The 19,925-nt window shown below is 39.9% G+C and overlaps 1 protein-coding gene across 6 annotated transcripts in view; it reads right to left on the bottom strand.

The window, feature by feature from the left end:
• Nucleotides 1-19,925, bottom strand: part of CAB39L (calcium binding protein 39 like) — a 128,711-nt gene that overhangs the window by 15,708 nt on the left and 93,078 nt on the right. For all 6 annotated transcript variants that reach the window (XM_042967235.1, XM_007097715.2, XM_007097716.2 and 3 more), the window contains 2 exons: nucleotides 19,271-19,330; nucleotides 15,272-15,337 (listed from right to left, as the gene is read on the bottom strand). In XM_042967235.1, coding sequence (XP_042823169.1) covers nucleotides 15,272-15,337; nucleotides 19,271-19,330 — 126 coding nt within the window. The remainder of the gene's footprint in view (nucleotides 1-15,271; nucleotides 15,338-19,270; nucleotides 19,331-19,925) is intronic.

Below are 19,925 nucleotides of genomic sequence, written 5' to 3'. Positions count from 1 at the left end.
ATTATTTTCCTCGCTTACTTTAATCTTGCTTCCCAGTACTACATTGCTTCTTAGGCATTGTGCTAGAAAAAAGAATACCAAAATTGATTCTACAGTTATACCTCCCTTCCCTGAATAAATGTACTCTAGTAGCTTACTGGGCAAATAGGTTCCATTAAGTGAATCTTACCTTCCCCCTAACTTTTATTACAAAACCTGCTAGATAGCCAAGAAAAAAAAAAAATCATTGACCCTGAATCCACATGAAGTTTAATATGTACAGCAAGTTTTTATAAAAAAGTAAAGCAAAACATTTTCTTGTAACAAATTAATGGTTCCCCCCAAATGCAGCATTATTCCATGTTATGAACTGAATGTCTGTGCCTCCCTAAAATCTGTATGTTGGAATCCTAACCCCAAATGTGATGGTATTAGGAGGTGGGGCCTTTGGGAAGGTAGAATTGCATGAATGGGGCTGGTGCTCTTATGAAAGAGACCCCAGAGAGCTCTCTCGCTGCTGGCCCCTTGATCTTGGGCTGCCCAGCCTCCCAGTCTGTGGTATTTTTGTTGTAGCAGCCCAAACAGACTAAAACACTTTAAAACAAAATAAAAATACCAAAAATGAGAATAGTGGGAGAGCCTCTAGTAGCATCACTGAATGTTCTCTACCTCATCAACTTTTTATTCTCATGTAGTGGTAGAGATCCTAAAGCTTCAGCAACCAGACAGCTGAAATGTACCCTTCACACAGCTTTATACATGATATAATTATTTTTGAGTTCTCCTATTCACCAGACCTTTTCTGGATGCCTCAGGATAGTAATCTATTGTACAGATAGTTACAGAAATCCTGGATGGGAGAAGAAAGCACATGAAACTTTGAGCTGGCTGTCTATCACAATACTGTCTAGCAACAGAACCCCAGACATGTGTGTGCAGTGATGTGTGTGTGTGTGAGTGTGTGAGGGTGTGCATCTGGCTGTCTATTTAACAACTAAGAACTACACATCTTAAAGTTATTTTAGCGCACAAAAGGAAATGATGGGCAGTGATGGATGTTAGCTGGGTATTCTCAAACATGGGACAGCCGTTGTGTAAACTGTTCATCTTCGTTTTCCTTAATATCTCTGCCACATCTAAAGCTAACTGCCCCTCTTTGGAAACTTTCTTTGCCCCTGGTTTCAAGGCCACTGAATTCTTCTGGCTCCTTATCTCTTGCAGCTTATTTCTTTGCTCCTGTGTGACTGCCCTCCTTATGTAGGAATTTTCCAAGCGGTATCTTGAATCTCTGATCTTTTCTCCCTCTTCAGTCTTACCTACACCCAAGGCTTCAACTGTAATATCTAGGAAGATGTCTCCCAAACCTGTATTTCAAGTCCCAGTTTCTTTCCTAAGCTCTATAACAACGTTACTTTTTCTTTTTTTTTTAATTTGAGAGACAGAGAGACAGCGTGAGTTGGGGGAGGGGGTGTTGGGAGAGAGAGAGAGGGAGAGAGAGAGAAAAATTCTCAAGCAGGTTCCACACTCAGCACAGAGCCCAACACAGGGCTCAAGGCCACGACCCTAGGATCATGACCTGAGCTGAAATCAAGAGTCGGATGCTCAACTGACTGAGCCACCCAGGCAATCCCCACCCCCTTTCTTTTTTTTTTTTTTTTTAATATATATACCAAAGTTTCTAACTGCCTGCCTGGAGGCCCAGTAGAACACTCGGCTAGCTAATCACACTCAGCTTCTCTGAAACCCTTCCTTTCCCGCTTTGTTAATGACACCACTGCCAGCCAGGTCCCTAGGGCAGAGTTGAAGTCCTCCTCGGCTTCTTCTTTCGCTCCGCCGTTGCATCAAATCTACATCCACGGTCTGCCAATTTTCTGTTTATCAATGTCTCGAACATCTTTCCTTCTACTTTTATTGCCAGCATCCTCTTTCCAGCCCTCAGGGCCTCTCGCCGGGCTCCTGCGGCAGCACGCAGAGTGGTCCCTTCCTCAATGCAGACCCAATCCAATCCACCCTGCATGCAGTGTCAAACACATCTTCCTGAAGATCAGCCCCATTCATGTTACCAATTCCACTTCAGGAGTGAATGAATAAACAAATCCCTGGATGCCAATAAATTTAGGGGGAAAAAATTAAACTCCTTAGGATAGCATTCAAAGCCCTCTGTGCTCCTGAGTCACTTCTACTTCCTTTCCTTGGAGCCCCACTTACTCCTCATTCTTCTGCCCCTGTGGCTGCACTCTCTTTGCTCCCAATGTTTCCCCTGGCTTTATTTAGATATAACTGACAAAACTGTCTATACTTGAAGTGTACGTCACAATCATTTCAAATATGTATACGCTGTAAAACATTTACCACAATCACGTTAATTAACACATCCATCACCTCACAGTTACCCTTTGGTTTGGTGTGTGATGGGAATGCTTAAGATCCACTCTCGGCAAGTTTCAAGTACGCGACACAGTATTCTTAACTATAGTCACCATGCTGGACATCGGATCCTAGGACTTAGTCTTCTCGTAACTGAAAGTTTGTACCCATTGACCAACACCTCTCATCCCCCTGCCCGCCAGTGCCTGGGGACCACCATTCTACATTCAGTTTCTAAGAGCTCAACTTTCTCCCCTGTTGCTCTGCGTTGTTTTTCCTCAGCAGTACTCACTGCCTTGCAGTACAGACTTACTTGCCTCTTTAGAACGTAAGGGCATCTATCAAATCATGTTTGTGTTTGTACCCTTTACAACTTAACTGTGTGATGTGCATGGATACTGTTGGGGAAATAAAGTTGACAAAATGTAGGAAAGAAAGCAAGCAGTTTGATTACTGAATAAGCACATCCACAGCACATCATTGTAGGTAATGTGTGAAAAAGACATCACGAAGACACATAAAATTCCACCTTACTTATACTGCCATGCAGCTGCAACCCGTTACATGCATATCTTCTCAAGATGAAAGGTAACCTGTCCTCTGTAAGGGGACTTGACAGTGCCTTTTGCTGTGCACCCTTCACATTTCACTCTGAACCCACCTGTCCACTGAGGTAGCTATTTGTTTTAACTAATTGCCTTTATTCCACTAATACAGAGAATTAAATAAAACTCTCATCTCTCTGACAAGCAAATGCTTGCAGCTTGGAGAGAAGTACCAGGGTTAATTTCCCTGGTGACAGGGCAATAGGCGTGGTGTCTTCTGGCATGTTTATGGGTCAGCAGTATGGCTTCCAGACTCTCAAAAAAAAAAAAAAAACAAAAAAACCAAAAAACCAAACAAAACAAAACACCCCAAAAAACAAAACAAAAAACAAAAAACAAACCACAAACCTCTTTTGGGTTGTAAAACTGACAAGACATATATGTGGATGTAAGATACACCCACCTAAGATACACATGGGCATATACAGATATAGATAGGCTTCTTTACAGAGCTTTCTACATCTATAGATAGATATAGATACAGCTTCTACATTGATATATAAAGATATATTTATATAAAACATATATAAAAATCCAATAAAATACACATCATATATACACAAATACATATACATATTACTATATACACATACACATATCAAAAGGCCTTTCAGCAACAAAGAAATTTCACTAAAAAAATTTACCCCTAATTTGCATGTACACACACACTCAATAATTTGCTGAAGTGACATTTATGAGTTAAATTCAGATTAAGTCACTTTAATTTTTTTTCCATGGGTATGCATACATATAAACTCTATCCAACCTAGCCTCTGCTAATATAATTTCACTAGTTTTATGGAACAAGCAATTGTGTTAAATTATTTACCAACTACACTGACTCTTTTAGCCATTAAATTTAATCTATTTTAATTAATACTGACAATGACAAAATGCTGCATTTCATCATAATACAAAGCATTTAACACAATACTATACTAGGTAAAATGGAAAAAAACTGTTTTTAGTTCTCTAAATTTCATTTTATAGGCTTATATATTACAAAGTAGAACCAAAGCAAGTGGAAATAATAAGAGTTTCTTTTAACTTAGTGTTTTAATGAAATTGACCAGAGCCAAAAACAACCCCCCAAATTCTACCAAGCTTCTTTTGAATTATGATCTTTCCCTCTAATAATTAAATACCAGGCTCTGAAGAAGATAAGAAATAAATTCCTAAGCTCTGTCATGTGAGGGGAAGGAATTTCTCTGTTAATTATTTTTTATTGACACCAGGAATCCAAGCATCTCAAGGTAGCTCACGAAAATTAAGAATAAGATTAACAAAAGACAGTTGGTAGCTTTGGAGTTAGAACATAGCTGAGCTTTAAGACAGTTTATCACTTAAAGAATACTCTAAGTATACTCTTAAAATAACCTAAACTCTCTTGATTTCTAAAATGATGAAACATCTATGTGCAAAATATTACAGAATTCAGAGATATAAACAGCTGTGTCAAAACAGAACATACTGCTACCCCAGACCTAATTCTCAAAAAGAAAAACCAACAATGCACCAGTGGAGCTCTCCAAAACAATAGTTTTCTCCTAAATACACAGTATTTGACAGGCTCTCTCCTTGAATAGTGATGTCTGCCTACAGTCTAGCATTCAAAAGAGCCAACTCTTTAGTATTCATTTCAACGATTTCTATATTGTACATACGCTTTATCTGTCTTTTTTTTTCTTAAGAGAAAGTGAGTGGGGGAGAGACAGAGAGGAAGAGAGAGAATCTATCTTTTTAATTTACATCCAAGTTAGTTAGCATATCGTGCAACAATGATTTCAGTAGATTCCTTAATGCCCCTTACCCATTTAGCCCATCCCCCCTCCCAAAAACCCTCCAGTAACCCTCTGTTTATTCTCCATATTAAAGACTCTCTTAGGTTTTGTCCCCCTCCCTGTTTCTGCATTATTTTTGCTTCCCTTCCCTTACGTTCATCTGTTTTGTGTCTTAAAGTCCTCATATGAGTGAAGTCATATGATATTTGCCTTTCTCTGACTAATTTCGCTTAGCATAATACCCTCTAGTTCCATCCACGTAGTTGCAAATGGCAGGATTTCATTCTTTTTGATCACTGAGTAATACTCCATTGTATATATACCCCATCTTCTTTATCCATTCATCCACCGATAGACATTAGGTCTCTTTCCATACTTTGGCTATTGTTGATAGTGCTGCTATAAACATTGAGGTGCATGTGTCCCTTCGAAACAGCATACCTATATCCCTTGGATAAATACCTAGTAGTGCAATTGCTGGGTTGTAGGGTCGTTCTATTTTTTAATTTTTTGAGGAACCTCCGTACTGTTTTCCAGAGTGGCTGCACCAGTTTTCATTCCTACCAGCAGTGCAAAAGAGATCCTCTTTCTCCGCATCCTTGCCAACATCTGTTGTTGCCTGAGTTGTTAATGTTAGCCATTCTGACAGGTGTCTGGTGGTATCCCATTGTGGTTTTGATTTGTATTTCCCTGATGATGAGTGATGTTGAACATTTTTTTCATGTGTTGGTTGGCCATTTGGATGTCTTCTTTGGAGAAGTGTCTATTCATGTCTTTTGCCCATTTCTTCACTGGATTAGTTGTTTTTTGGGTGTTGAGTTTGATACGTTCTTTATAGATTTTGGATACTAACCCTTTACCTGATATGTCGTTTACAAATATCTTCTCCCATTCTGTCGGTTGCCTTTTAGTTTTGCTGGTTGTTTCCTTCCCTGTGCAGAAGCTTTTTATTTTGATGAGGTACCAATAGTTCATTTTTGCTTTTGTTTCCCTTGCCTCCAGAGATGCATTAAGTAAGAAGTTGCTGAGGCCAAGGTCAAAGAGGTGTTTGCCTGCTTTCTCCTGGAGGATTTTGATGGCTTCCTGTCTTACATTTAGGTCTTTCATCCATTTTGAGTGTGTTTTGGGGTATGGTGTAAGAAAGTGGTCCAGGTTCATTTTTCTGCATGTTGCTGTCCAGTTTTCCCAGCACCACTTACTGAAGAGACTGTCTTTATTCCATTGGGTATTCTTTCCTTCTTTGTCAAAGATTAGTTGGCCATACGTTTGTGGGTCCATTTCTCAGTTCTCTATTCTGTTCCATTGATCTGTGTGTCTGCTTTTGTGCCAATACCATACTGTCTTGATGATTACAGCCTTGTAATACAGCTTGAAGTCTTGCTTCAAGAGGCAATCCTTGCTTCAGGAGGACTGTCATGCCTCCTGCTTTGGTTTTCTTTTTCAAGATTGCTTTGGCTATTCAGGGTCTTTTCTGGTTCCATACAAATTTTAGGATTGTTTGTTCTAGCTCTGTGAAGAATGCTGGTGTTTTTTTGATAGGAATTGCATTCAATATGTAGATTGCTTTGGGTAGTAGCTACATTTTAACAATATTTGTTCTTCCTATCCAGGAGCATGGAAAATTTTTCCGTGTTTTTGTGTCTTCTTCAATTTCTTTCATAAGCTTTCTATAGTTTTCAGTGTATAGACTTTTCACCTCTTTGGTTAGATTTATTCCTAGGTATTTTATGGGTTTTGGTGCAATTGTAAATGGAATCGATTCCTTGATTTCTCTTTCTGTTGCTTCATTGTTGGTGTATAGGAATGCAACCGATTTCTGTGCATTGATTTTATATCCTGCCACTTTGCTGAATTCATGGATCAGTTCTAGCAGTTTTTTGGTGGAATCTTTTGGGTTTTCCATACAGAGTATCATGTCATCTGCAAAGAATGAAAGTTTGACCTCCTCCTGGCTGATTTGGATGGCTTTTATTTCTTTGTGTTGTCTGATTGCAGAGGCTAATACTTCCAATACTATGTTGAATAACAGTGGTGAGAGTGGACATCCCCATCTTGTTCCTGACCTTAGGGGGAAAGCTCTCAGTTTTTCCCCATTGAGGAATGTATTAGCATTGGGTCTTTCATATATGGCTTTTGTGACCTCAAGATATGATCCTTCTACCCCTACTTTCTTGAGGGTTTTTATCAAGAAAGGATGCTGTATTTTGTCAAATGCTTTCTCTGCATCTATTGAGAGGATCATATGGTTCTTGTCCTTTTTTTACTGATGTGATGAATCACATTGATTGTTTTGCAGATATTGAACCAGCCCTGCATCCCAGGTATAAATCCCACTTGGTCATGGTGAAAAATTTTTTTAATGTATTGTTGGATCTGGTTGGCTAATATTTTCTTGAGGATTTTTGCATACATGTTCATCAGGGAAATTGGTCTATAGTTCTCCTTTTTAGTGGGGGTCTTTGTCTGGTTTTGGAATCAAGGTCATGCTGGCTTCATAGAAAGAGTTTGGAAGTTTTCCTTCCATTTCTATTCTTTGGGACAGCTTCAAGAGAGTACGTGTTAACTCCTCCTTAAATGTTTGGTAGAATTCCGCTGGAAAGCCATCTGGCCCTGGACTCTTGTTTTTTTTGGGAGATTTTTGATTCCTAATTCGATTTCTTTACTGGTTATGGGTCAGTTCAAATTCTCTGTTTCTTCCTGTTTCAGTTTTGGTAGTGTATATGTTTCTAGGAATTTGTCCATTTCTTCCAGATTGCCCATTTTATTGGCGTATAATTGCTCATAATATTCTCTTATTATTATTTTTATTTTGCTGTGTTGGTTGTGATCTCTCCTCTTTTGTTCTTGATTTTATTTATTTGGGTCCTTTCCTTTTTCTTTTTGGTTAAACTGGCTAGTGGTTTATCAGTTTTGTTAATTCGTTCAAAGAACCAGCTTCTGGTTTCATTGATCTGCTCTACTGTTTTTTGGTTTCAATGGCATTGATTTCTGCTCTGATCTTTATTATTTTCTGTCTTTTGCTGGTTTCAGGTTTTATTTGCTATTCTTTTTCCAGCTCTTTAAGGTGTAAGGTTAGGTTGTGTATCTGAGACCTTTCTTCCTTCTTTAGGAAGGTCTGGATTGCTATATACTTCCCTCTTATGGGAACCTGCGTCGCAGAGGTTTGAGGCTGTGGTGTTATGATTTTCACTGGCTTCCATGTACTTTTTAATTTCTTCCTTAACTTCTTGGTTAGCCCATTAATTCTTTAGTAGGATGTTCTTTAGTCTCCAAGTATTTGTTACCTTTCCAAATTTTTTCTTGTGGTTGATTTTGAGTTTCATAGCATTGTCGTTTGAAAATATGCACGTTATAACCTCAATCTTTTTGTACCACTTGAGGGCTGATTTGTGTCCCAGTATGTGATCTATTCTGGAGGATGTTCCATGTGCACTGGAGAAGAATGCATATTCTGCTTTAGGATGAAATGTTCTGAATATATCTGTCAAGTCTATCTGGTCCAGTGTATCATTCAAAGCCATTGTTTTCTTGTTGATTTTCTGATTTAGATGATCTGTCCATTGCTGTCAGCGGGGTTTTGAAGTCCCCTACTATTACGGTATTATTATCAATGAGTTTCTTTATATTTGTGATTGATTTATATATTTGGGTTTTCCCACATTTGGAGCATAAATGTTTACAATTATTAGGTCTTCTTGGTGGATAGACCCCTTAATATGATATAATGCCCTTCTTCATCCCTTGTCACAGCCTTTATTTGTAAGTCTAGATTGTCTGATATAAGTATGGCTACTCTGGCTTTCTTTTGGTGACCATTAGCATGATAGATGGTTCTCCATCCCCTTAATTTCAATATAAAGGTGTCTTTAGGTCTAAAGATGGTCTCCAGCATATAGATGGCTCTTGTTTTTGTATCCATTCTGTTACCGTATGTCTTTTGATGGGAGTATTTAGTCCATTGACGTTTAGAGTGAGTACTGAAAGATATGAGTTTATTGCAATTATGTTTCTTGTAGAGTTGGAGTTTCTGGTGGTGTTCTCTGGTCCTTTCTAAAATTTGTTGCTTTTGGTATTTATTTATTTATTTATTTATTTATCTTTTCTCACCTCAGAGAGTCCCCCTTAAAATCTCTTGCAGCATTGGTTTAGTGGGCATGAACTCCTTTAATTTTTGTCTGGGAAACTTTTAATCTCTCCTTCTATTTTAAATGACAGCCTTGCTGCATAAAGAATTCTTGGCTGCATATTTTTCCAGTTCAGCACATTGAATATATCCTCCCACTCCTTTCTGGCCTGCCAAGTTTCTGCTGCAAACCTGACCTGTATTCCCTTGTAAGTTAAGAACTTTTTTTCCCTTGCTGTTTTCATGATTCTTTCCTTGCCGGAGTAATTTGTGAATTTGACTATGATATGTCTTGTTGATGGTCAGTTTCTGTTGAATCTTATGGGAGTCCTCTGTGCTTCCTGGATTTTGGTGTCTGTGTTTTTCTCCAGGTTAGGAAAGTTTTCCAGTATGATTTGCTCACATAACCCTTCTACCCCTTTTTCTCTCTCTTCATCTTCTGGGACCCCTATGATTCTGATGTTGTTCCTTTTTAATGAGTCACTGAAATCTCTCATTCTTAAATTGTGCTCTTTGTCTTGGTCTCCCTCTTTTTTTCTCCTTCATTATTCTCCATAAGTTTGTTCTCTATATCACTGATTGGCTGCTCTGCCTCATCCATTTTTGCCACTGTGGCATCCATTAGAGATTGTTATAACTCAGTTATAGCATTTTTTATTTCATCCTATCTTTTACTTCTTTTATCTTCATAGAAAGGGATTCTAATCTATTTTCGACCCCAGCTAGTATTCTTATTATCGTGATTCTAAATTCTGGTTCAGACATCTTGCTTGTATCTCTCTTGATTAAGTCTCTGGCTGTTGTTTCTTCCTGCTCTTTCTTTTGGGGTGAATTCCTTTGTTTTGTCATTTTGAAGGAAGAAAAAGAATTAATAAGGCAAAAAAATTAAAATTAAAAAATTAAAAACAACACACACACCCAAGTCCAATAAATGATGTTTGATCCTAGGTGTGTTTTTATCTGGTTGTTGAAAGGAGCTTGATAGATTAGAGAAAAAAGGGAAAAAGAAAAAAAGGAAAACATTTGAAAATCTGAAAAAATGAATACACTGAAATAGAATAAAATGAAATGATGGAAGTAAAATAGAATTTGAAAAATTTACAAAAAAATATAAAGTATAATACAAACAAATTTTAAAGAAAAATATTTTTAATAAAAATTGAAAATAAAAATATTTCTTTCTCTTTATTCAAGAAAAAGAAAAGAAATGAAAAAGAAGAAAAAGGAAAAAAAGAAAATTTCATAGATGGGCCAGCGAACAGACTGAAATGGGATTGAAATTACTTCATTTTACCCTAGCAATCAAACTATGAAGCACTTTATAGTCCATAATCTAAGCAGGTGGAGAGACTTGTGTTTCTGAAGAGCGAGGTTGGCCCAGTTGGATGGGGCTTAGTGTAATGGCTCCATTCTCCACTAGATGGCGCTGCTTAGCTTCCTGGTGTGGAGCGTTGTGGTGCCTGTAGGTGCGTAAGCCCATGCGCGGGAGTGGCAAAAATGGCGTCACGCAGGAACCGAATCTCCAAATCGGAACTCTGCTCTACCAGACCAGCAATCGCGCACCTGTCCTTTGTCTCCAGAAGCTGGAGCACTCTCTGCCTTTACACTGTCTGTGACCAAGCCTTCAGGCTGCCAGGCGGCACCTCCCTCCTGAGTTTTATCTCAGATCAGCTGTGTTTCCCGACTCCTCACTTCTGAGGGACTGCGGCTTTTAACCGGCTCAGACCCTCTGGGGGAGGATCTCACCGAGCAATGGCTGGGTGCCGGCTGCACCCTGGAACTTTTCGCGGAATTGTGCTGCTGCTGGTGCCCCGAGACTGCGGCCAGGTGCCAGCCCGCCCCAGAAAAAGTTCACGAAATAGTGTAGCCAGCAGCGTTTCAGGGATTATGGAAAATCACAACACACCTCTGGCACCAGGCTTCACCTTTAATGACCTTGTTCCTGGAGTAGCGAATGTGTTTGTTCTCTGGGGTCTGCTGGGACCGGGTGGCCGCACAGCCTCCTCAGCAGGGGAACCACCTTTCCCCGTGTGGCCCGAAGACCCCTGACTTCACTCTGCTCCTGAGGATTCGCCCTTCTCACCAGAGCACTGCCAGGTATTGAGCTGCAGAATTTCAGAGTCTGCGCTCCCCCCTGTTTAGAGAGTCTTAATGGAATTTAAACCCTCTCCTTTCTCCTTTCTCCCTTTTTAGTTCAGTCCCTGTGGCCGTTTCCATTTTCCCACTTTTTCTCCAACTGCTTTTGGGGGAGAGTGCTTTTTCCATAATACCCCCCACCCCACCCCCATCCCGTCTCCATCCTCTCTCCACAAGCAAAAACACCTCCCTGCCCTCTGCGGCTTCTCTCTCCCCCAGTTCACCTCTCTGCGCCGTGTACCGACTGAGTTCTATGGTTCAGGTTGTGCAGATTGTTGTGTTAATCCTCAAATCAGTTTTCTACGTGTGCAGAAAGAAGAGAGAGAATCTTAAGCAGGCTCCACACTTAGGGCAGAGCCCAATGCAGGGCTCAAACTCACAACTGTGAGATCATGACCTGAGCCGGAATCAAGAGTCAGACATTTAACCAAGTGAGCCATCCAGGCACCCTGCTTTATATGTCTTTTATTACTAGTTTTTGTTTTGTTTTGGTTTGGTTTTTTTGGTGTCCAACCAGTGCTCAGTTTTATCACACTGTAAACAAAACATTTATGAGATACTCCACTATAAAAGATTTTAGGCAAGAGTAGCAGCCAATGTAGTACATCTGGCTGATTAATAAAGAACAGGAGAGAGGCCTTCTGCATGGGCTGGGGCATCTGTGAATAAGTAGGAAGCACAATCAAGTGGAAAAGGGAGAGTTTCAATACCAGATACAAACTCGGTTGCTCCTTGCCTGTGTCGCTGGAAATAGAGTAGAGGTGTCTAGCCTCAGAGCCACGTGAGAAGGGGGCAGAACAGTGGAGGGGGGCGGGCAGTAGACAGCAGTGAAGAATGAACCTTCTCACTCCCCTGTGCTACCCACCAGATTTGTATTACAGATTGTACCAATCACATATCCACTGCTTCTGTTTTCAAATGCAAATGCATCCTGCTAGGCTATCTGTCTAATTCATACCCTAGTCTCAATTATTTGTTTAGAATAGACCACCTCCTAGAGATTGAGCACTGAGGACAGGAGAAGAATATTTACTTATAAAATTTATTTTTACTTTATTGAACAAATATCTACTTCTTAACATGAGCGAGGCTCTGCTCTAACCACTTTATGTCTATTAACAAGGGGAAAGGACAAGGTGGGGCTTGAGAACAGAATGAGGGCAATGGGCCCATGGGTAGGAGATGATAAGGTAGCATGACAGAAAAAACAGGAAGAAGGCCCAGATGTTTGGATAAATAACTGTTAGCTTTATAACTTCACCAAAGGCTCTAGAGATCGTCGATCACAGAAAAATTTCTATCATGAATTCCTGTCACTGCTGAAAATGGCACAAAGATAAACTCTAAAGTCTATGACCCTCAGCTTTCTGGATCCCACTTTAGTCCCATCACCTTAGTTCATACCAATGTCGCTACTTTGGTTCAGGGTCTCATAGATTCTCACTAAAAAGAGGAAGGATTTGGAAAACATATGAGCTATTTCTTACATGCTGGCCCCTTAGAGCACTGTTGTCTCTGTTTCCTATTCAATTTCTACTTCCCTCCGAGGGCGATGATCTCTTATAATACAGAGCAGCAGCTCCTCTGTTTTGGCTGTCGTTGTGGAGCCTTAGCAAACAGGGAATTCTATTCTTTAGGTACTACACAGGTATGCCAACAGGATGCAGCCTTATCTTCAGCTGCTTTAACAAGCTTTCTGGACTTGGGAGAGCATGGCATAATGTCACTGCCTTTGTCAGAAGCTCCATCTCAACAGTCCAGGCTCCAGAAAAAGAGCAGTGAAACCGTGGTATATTTTCTACACAGATCAGCTTGTACGGGTTTCCATGCAAGGGGAAACTCAATAAAAAGGTGCTGAATGACTGGCTGAAAATAGCTCACTGACCCCTCCATCAATGGGTACCCTTGGAGCAACGAGGGCACAAATACAGGGGAAGGCAGGTCACAGCTAAGGCAAAATCATGGGTAAAATGAACTGACAAAAATGTGATACAAAATGGGCTTATGTCATCACTTTAGTTAAAACTGTATTCACTATTTAGAAATAAACACATTGTTCTATTAATGTCATCCCAACATGTAAACATAATACAGGTGATATTTAGTAAGCCCCAAAATCATACAAACTGCTTGACAAAACCAACCAATTATTATCTGCCAAAAACATTCTTTGGAATATCTGAGTGAGATCTGAAGGGTAGGGACACAGCTCTAACTGATGTTCTACTCCCACAGGGGCAGCCCCACCTCCTCCTGGTCAAATGGCTGCTTCCAGGCACTGTTTCACTGAAGGAGGGAAGGCCACTCACCGACTACATGGCGGCCGTACTCTGCTGGGCTTCCTGCCTCATGAGGGAAAGCAAACTTGCACAGGTATTTCATAGGTGATATACTCTCCAATAGTAAATGCCACTGTTTACACACACACACACACACACACACACACACACACACACACACACTTTTATCCCTTCAGTCATCACTTCCTGCCATTTTGCCCTGCATAACTGTTCTAAAATCACCTGAAAATTGCATATTTATCTGTTTATTTATCAATTGTCTGTTCTCCTTGGCAGAATGTAAGGTCCATTGAGATGCGACTTCATTTTGTTCTTGGCTGTCACTGTAATGTCAGGAATAGGAGCACATAACTATTTGTTGGCCAAATGGAGTGCCCTTTTACCCCTCTCATCACCCCCAATAATTCATCCAACTAAAGCTATTTGCAGATAATTGAGGACTGACTTTACTTTCTTTTCCAGCTAGCGATATCATCTTTTGACCTCTTTCCAGAGTCTGTTTTGGTGTAATACTGGCAATTTTTAGAAAAGCACAGTTTTGTGTTCTTGATCATGTAGTCTTCTCACATATCTGTTTATTACAGCCACTTTATTAAAGATTATTCTTTTAACTCTTAAAGAATAAGCATGTTTCATATTTCAGCATCTTTGTTGGAAATACAATTTGAACATGTTAAATGGTGGAGGTACCTCTAAAAATGACCTGTAGTAAAACACTAACAAGAATGCTCAGAGAATGGAACCCAGTAATGCAATGCAGTTAAAAAAAAATCTTTAGAGGGGCGCCTGGGTGGCGCAGTCGGTTGAGCGTCCGACTTCAGCCAGGTCACGGTCTCGCAGTCCGTGAGTTCGAGCCCCGCGTCAGGCTCTGGGCTGATGGCTCAGAGCCTGGAGCCTGCTTCCGATTCTGTGTCTGCCCCTCCCCCATTCATGCTCTGTCTCTCTCTGTCCCAAAAATAAATAAAAAACGTTGAAAAAAAAAAATTAAAAAAAAAAAAAATCTTTAGAAAAATATGTTACAAATCTGGGGGTAAGTGCTTCCCAGGAGCCCCATAACGTTTCAGTTCTATAAGCACCATTTCATAGTAGAAAGTCGTCTTCCCTCTCAATTGAAAATATATTCAGAATTTCTCCAGTAATGTCATAAACTTAGAGGGAAACTTTAATCTTGCATTTGATGTGTTATATTTTGTCAATGTCACCTTTTCTTCCCCCTTCTCTGAAAAATACCCTACGAAGTCTACATTATATAGATGTATAAGAAAAATATGGTCATTTTGGTTTCTGTTTCAAGATACACTGAAAGAGAACTGCAGAAGTGGTGTCCACGTGGCTCAGTCAGTTAAGCGGTTAAGCGTCGGACTTTGGCTCAGATCTTGATCTCACGGTTTGTGAGTTCAAGCCCTGGGTTTGTGAGTTCAAGCCCTGCGTTGGGCTCTGTGCTGACAGCTCAGCACCTGAAGCCTGCTTCGGATTCTGTGTCTCCCTCTCTCTCTGCCCCTCCCCAGCTCACACTCTGTTTCTCTCTCTCAAAAATAATAAATAAACATTAAAAAAAAAAAAGAGAGAGAGAACTACAGGAGAACCTTGCTGTTTCTTCCTTATAAACAGTAATTCAGATCTTAGTTTCAAGCTGAGAGTGATTTATTTTCATCTCCAGAAAATATCCCCTAGGAGAGAACTGTGGTTTTATTTAAATTAACTTAGGTTTGACTTTCTTTCTGAGCTGAAATATACGAAATTCTACTTTATCATGAACTTACTATTTTTATGTTATTACTTCCAAAAAGTAGTCAAGGCAGGACACAACATTGTTTTGCTACAAAGTACAGTCATAACATGAAGCATACTTTTCAAGTTACAAAAATAAAGGGGGGGGGGACACTTTAATTTTCCCCATATGTACTTGTCCACTAAGAGGCCATCATTTACTGACAAGACATCAACCAACACAGACTAACTTAAGCAATTTGATATTACCTTTAAAGATTGTCTCTTAGTCACATAATTCTCAGACTGAAGCAATTTCTCATAGTCTTCAAAAATCTAATGAAAAGAAAACAAATATTAGAGTGTAACACCAGCAGTGGTTCCTCTGCTTTAGGTTTGCTTATTACTCTCTTGCTTCAAAAGTAAATTCCCAGCTCACTAGGCCAGCACGGCCCAGGTGCCGTGCTCTGCATCAATGTGCTGAACGCCATGCTGATCACACTGTCCACCGGGAGGTTCCCAGTTCACCATCCTTTACACATAAAGACACAGCGGGATACGGAGGTCAAGTGAAATAACAGATGTACTTCACTACTTTAGTTCTGAAAATTAAAAATTGAGTAGAAAAATGGAGTATTTGAGTCCTCTCAAATAAACCCTTTTGAACAAAAGATCTACTAATTCATCTATCAAGTGGGTAGCAAAACAACACATTTCATGTCATTTGTTCAGGTAGCCTTGCTGGTAGCTACTAGTGCATGAATAATTTAGGAAAAGATTAAATATACTTAGAGCTCCACTTGGTACCCCATAAAGAATCAAAGTGTCAAGTTCATAGCAGACACATAGAGAAACGGGGCAACTTTTGCTGCACAATGGCCATGCTAATCTCATCCCAGCTGGCCTCTCTGGAGGACTTCCCTGTCCCCAGAAGCTGGAGGGTGCTGGTGTTTGAGGCTCCCGTTTCCCAGTGTGCCTGTCAACTACTCTCCACTACTGGGCCCTTTAGTTTCACATAGAGTGCCACAGGTGGGGGAAGCTCAGCGTCAACCTCCCACCAGGCAAGGACATGCTTCAGGGACCACTGAGGTGGGAGGAGTGAGCCCAACAGAGAACTGAAGCAGGAGAGTCCAGGGGCTGAGGAAGGTGCAAAACAGTCCTGGTCCTCAGAGGGTTGAGGGTGAGGTGTGTGTGCACGTGTGCAATGAGGGCAAGCAGTGCACACAGATGATAACTACCAACTGGGAATTAAGAAAGTGGAAAGTAAAAACATTGGGGGGTACCTGGGTGGCTCAGTCAGCTAAGTGTTCGACTTCAGCTCAAATCATGATCTCACAGTTCCTGAGTCTGAGTCCCGTATCAGGCTCTCTGCTGTCAGCACAGGGCCTGCTTCCAGTCCTCTGACCCCCCACCCCCGCTGCCCCCCGCCGTCTCTCTGCCCCTCCTCTCTCTCCTGTCTCTCTCTCTCTCTCGCAAAAATAAATAAATATTAAAAAGAAAGCATCTAGTTCACATTAAAGTCATAATAATTAGACTCTTTTATATGAAGGGCTTATTGTTTGTACTAAACAGTAAGTTTAATTTATTCTGTCATGAAACTGAAGAGGATTTTGTGGGACATTAAATTTATCAAACTTTGTGGTAAGTTTTTAAAAATTTTAGTTTCAATTTAGTTAACATACAGTGTTATATTAGTTTCACGTGTACAATATAGTGATTCAACACTTCCACACATCACTCGGTGCTCGTAAGGACAGGTGCCCTCCTTAATCCCCAACTCCAATTTCCCCGATTTCCCCACCTAACTCCCCTCTGGTAACCATCAGTTTGTTCTCTACAATTAAGAGTATGTTTCTTGGTTTGTCTCTCTCTATTTTTCTTTCTTTTCTCATTCCCTTTGTTTTGTAAATTCCACACATGAGTGAAATCACATGTAACCAGAAACTTCAAACACATGTATAAGGTATGACATTCCCCAAGATGCCAGTTTCATTATTTTAGAGTCATATATATCAGTGTGCTCCCATCTCATGGTTTACTGCCAAAAAAATATGAAACTCAGGAAGTATGAAATATCTGAGGGAGCATGAGCTCTCAGAGCTGGTGTTCAGGTTGGTGCAGCAGCCTCCGTGTCTACGAAGCTACCAAATTACACAAGAAGTGACTATAGATACAAAGAAAAAAATTAGGTAAATAAGGGATCAAGGAGAATGAGTTTACAGTCTCCCAAATTGTTATGTACTATGTCCTGAATGCAAAGCAGTGTTACTCAACACATGTACATCACTCATTCTATAGAAAAGATCAGTAGCTGATACCACGGGTTTTGTAATAAACTATCTTAGCTCTCTTGTTTTCACTTATTATAAGGTACATCAAATGAGTCTCTAACATTCCATCTAGCATCTGCAGTTTCTGATCAACCAAACTATAATAATAGCTCATTTCCTTAGTTTAAAAATATGCCATTTTCTTTTGGTCTAGAAGCTTTTGGATACTGCTGGCAATAAGAATTATTCTCCCTTCATGTTTTGCATTTAGATCTAAGTACTCCAGTTGATCCCACAAATATTTTCTTGATAATTTTAGGATATGAAAATCAATTTTGACTTCATGATTACATTGCTAATTATTTTTTTTAATGTTTATTTTTGAGGGGGGGGAATGAGTGGGGGAGGGGCACAGAGAGACAGACACAGAATCTGAGGTAGGATCCAGGCTCTGAGCTGACAGCCCAGAGCTGACAGAAGGGCTCCAACCCACGGACCATGAGATCATGACCTGAGCCAAAATTGGGCACTTAGCCGACTAAGCCACCCAGGCGCCCCTGCTAATTCTTAATCTCAAAGGAAGATATGTAAACAATATATGAATAAAAGAGACATAGTTGAATTTCTGTGATTTGGATGTGTGAAGCTATAGGAAAGTGACAGGGAGGGTATTCTGTATCTTCACTGAGTCATGTGTTTCCTTTTACCTATTTGTGTAGCTAACTACAAATTTTTAAATTATACAGTGGCTTTTATTTCAGTGGGACATCACTGGTCTAGAGCATCTGAACCAACACTAGATCAAGATTTACAATTTCTCTTTTAGGTTTGTGCCATGTTCACTTTAATCATGCTGTTTCTCTTGCTTATGTGTTTAGCAAAAGCATAGCTGTTCTTGGATATATCTATTTATCCAATACTCATTGAACACCACCACTGTACGGCATTGAGTTAGGTATTAGGGATATAAGTAATAACGACAAAAATTAATACTGAGGGATTAATATGGTATTATCCTAAAAAAATTGTTCCAAATCTTTACAAATTCCTACAAACAACCCAATGAGGTAAGTATTATTAATATCTTCATTTTGCAGTAGGTGCAAAATTACCCAAATTACCTTACCCAAAGTAACACAATTAATAAGAGGCAGAGCTGGGTCTTGAAGCCAGGCAAGCAGGCTCTGAACCCTGTGTTTGACAGATAGGGTTCCTGCTTCTCAGGGAGCTCAGGAACCAGCCAGGAAGGTCCAGACACTCCATAATAATACCACGTGAACAGTGGGGGCGGGGGAATTGTGCATGCGCGCATGTGGACAGGTGGGATTAGGGAAAGCTTCCTAGAAAAGTCATGTTTCAGCTGAATCTCAAAAGGATGGGCTGGATTCACCATTTGAGAAGGGAACTGGTATTTCTACTAGTAAGTAAAACTAATTATCAAGCAAGTAAAATGATTTATTTTTTAGTGAGGGTGGAGTGCTCTTCCATTTATGGTTACCTACTGCCTCTTCTTTTTTTAAGTGTTTGTTTATTTTTGAGTGAGAACATGAGCAGGGGAGGACAGAGAGGTGGGACAGAGGATCTGAAGTGGGCTCTGCGCTGACAGTGGCGAGCCCAATGTGAGGCTCAAACTCACAAACCGTGAGATCATGACCTGAGCTGAAATCAGATGCTCAACTGACTGAACCACCCAGGTGCCCCTACCTACTGCCTCATAAGGGCATCATGGATGCTCTTAAATCACGATCAAAGTGAGCAGGTACCAGTCTTTTTTTGGAGCTGATACAACAGGAAGAGGTGTGAAAAATAAGAAAGCCCTCAATTTTCCACAGTTTCCTGATGACCTGGCTTCCAGGTAAATGGACGAATTGGGCGCATGGTAGACCATGGTTGGTGTCTGTTGTGGATCATAAATAGGAGCCAGTATCCATAGATCTAAGAAGGAGAGAGAGGGGAGAAGAGAGAAAGAGGTAAAATCTTAAAAAGGACTTCTACTTACAGTGTCATAATTTTGTTCTAAGAAGTCTGCAACCAACACTTTATGTCTTGTTAGTAAATCCTAGAAAAAGAACAGTTAAGTGAAATAAAATTATTATAGCTAATAAATTTTACAAACCTGGTATTTCCTTCAAAGAATTATGTAAGTCCAGTCACTTGAAACATAAAAGTTTCTGAAGAATATTTTCTTTATACCACAAAATTATTTCCATTCTTAGTTTAAGATGTGAAATGCAAATGTGTTTCATGTTAAAAACAATAAAGTGTTTTAGTTCATATCATTGTTAGATTTATGATAGGAATAATTTAGTGAAACAGATGGCACCTATGTAAGGGGGTCTACAGTATATTTCTTCAGGCCATGGCTACCCTGTGATTATGATATAATAAAATCCAAATAAACTGTACGATGATCTTTTTGAAATATTGTTAATAGCTATATATATATATATTATATATATATATTAATTTTTTAAATGCTTATTTATTTTTGAGAGAGAGAGTGAGAGTGGGGTAGGGGCAGAGAGAGGGAGACACAGAATCTGAAGCAGGCTCGAGGCTCTGAGCCATCAGCACAGAACCCGACATGGGGCTCGAACCCACAAACTGTAAGATCATGACCTGAGCCAAAGTCAGATGCTTAACTGACTGAGCAA

The sequence above is a fragment of the Panthera tigris genome, chromosome A1, assembly GCF_018350195.1.
Source record: "Panthera tigris isolate Pti1 chromosome A1, P.tigris_Pti1_mat1.1, whole genome shotgun sequence".
Classification (NCBI taxonomy): Eukaryota; Metazoa; Chordata; class Mammalia; order Carnivora; family Felidae; genus Panthera; species Panthera tigris.
This window is presented reverse-complemented; position numbering and strand designations above follow the sequence as displayed.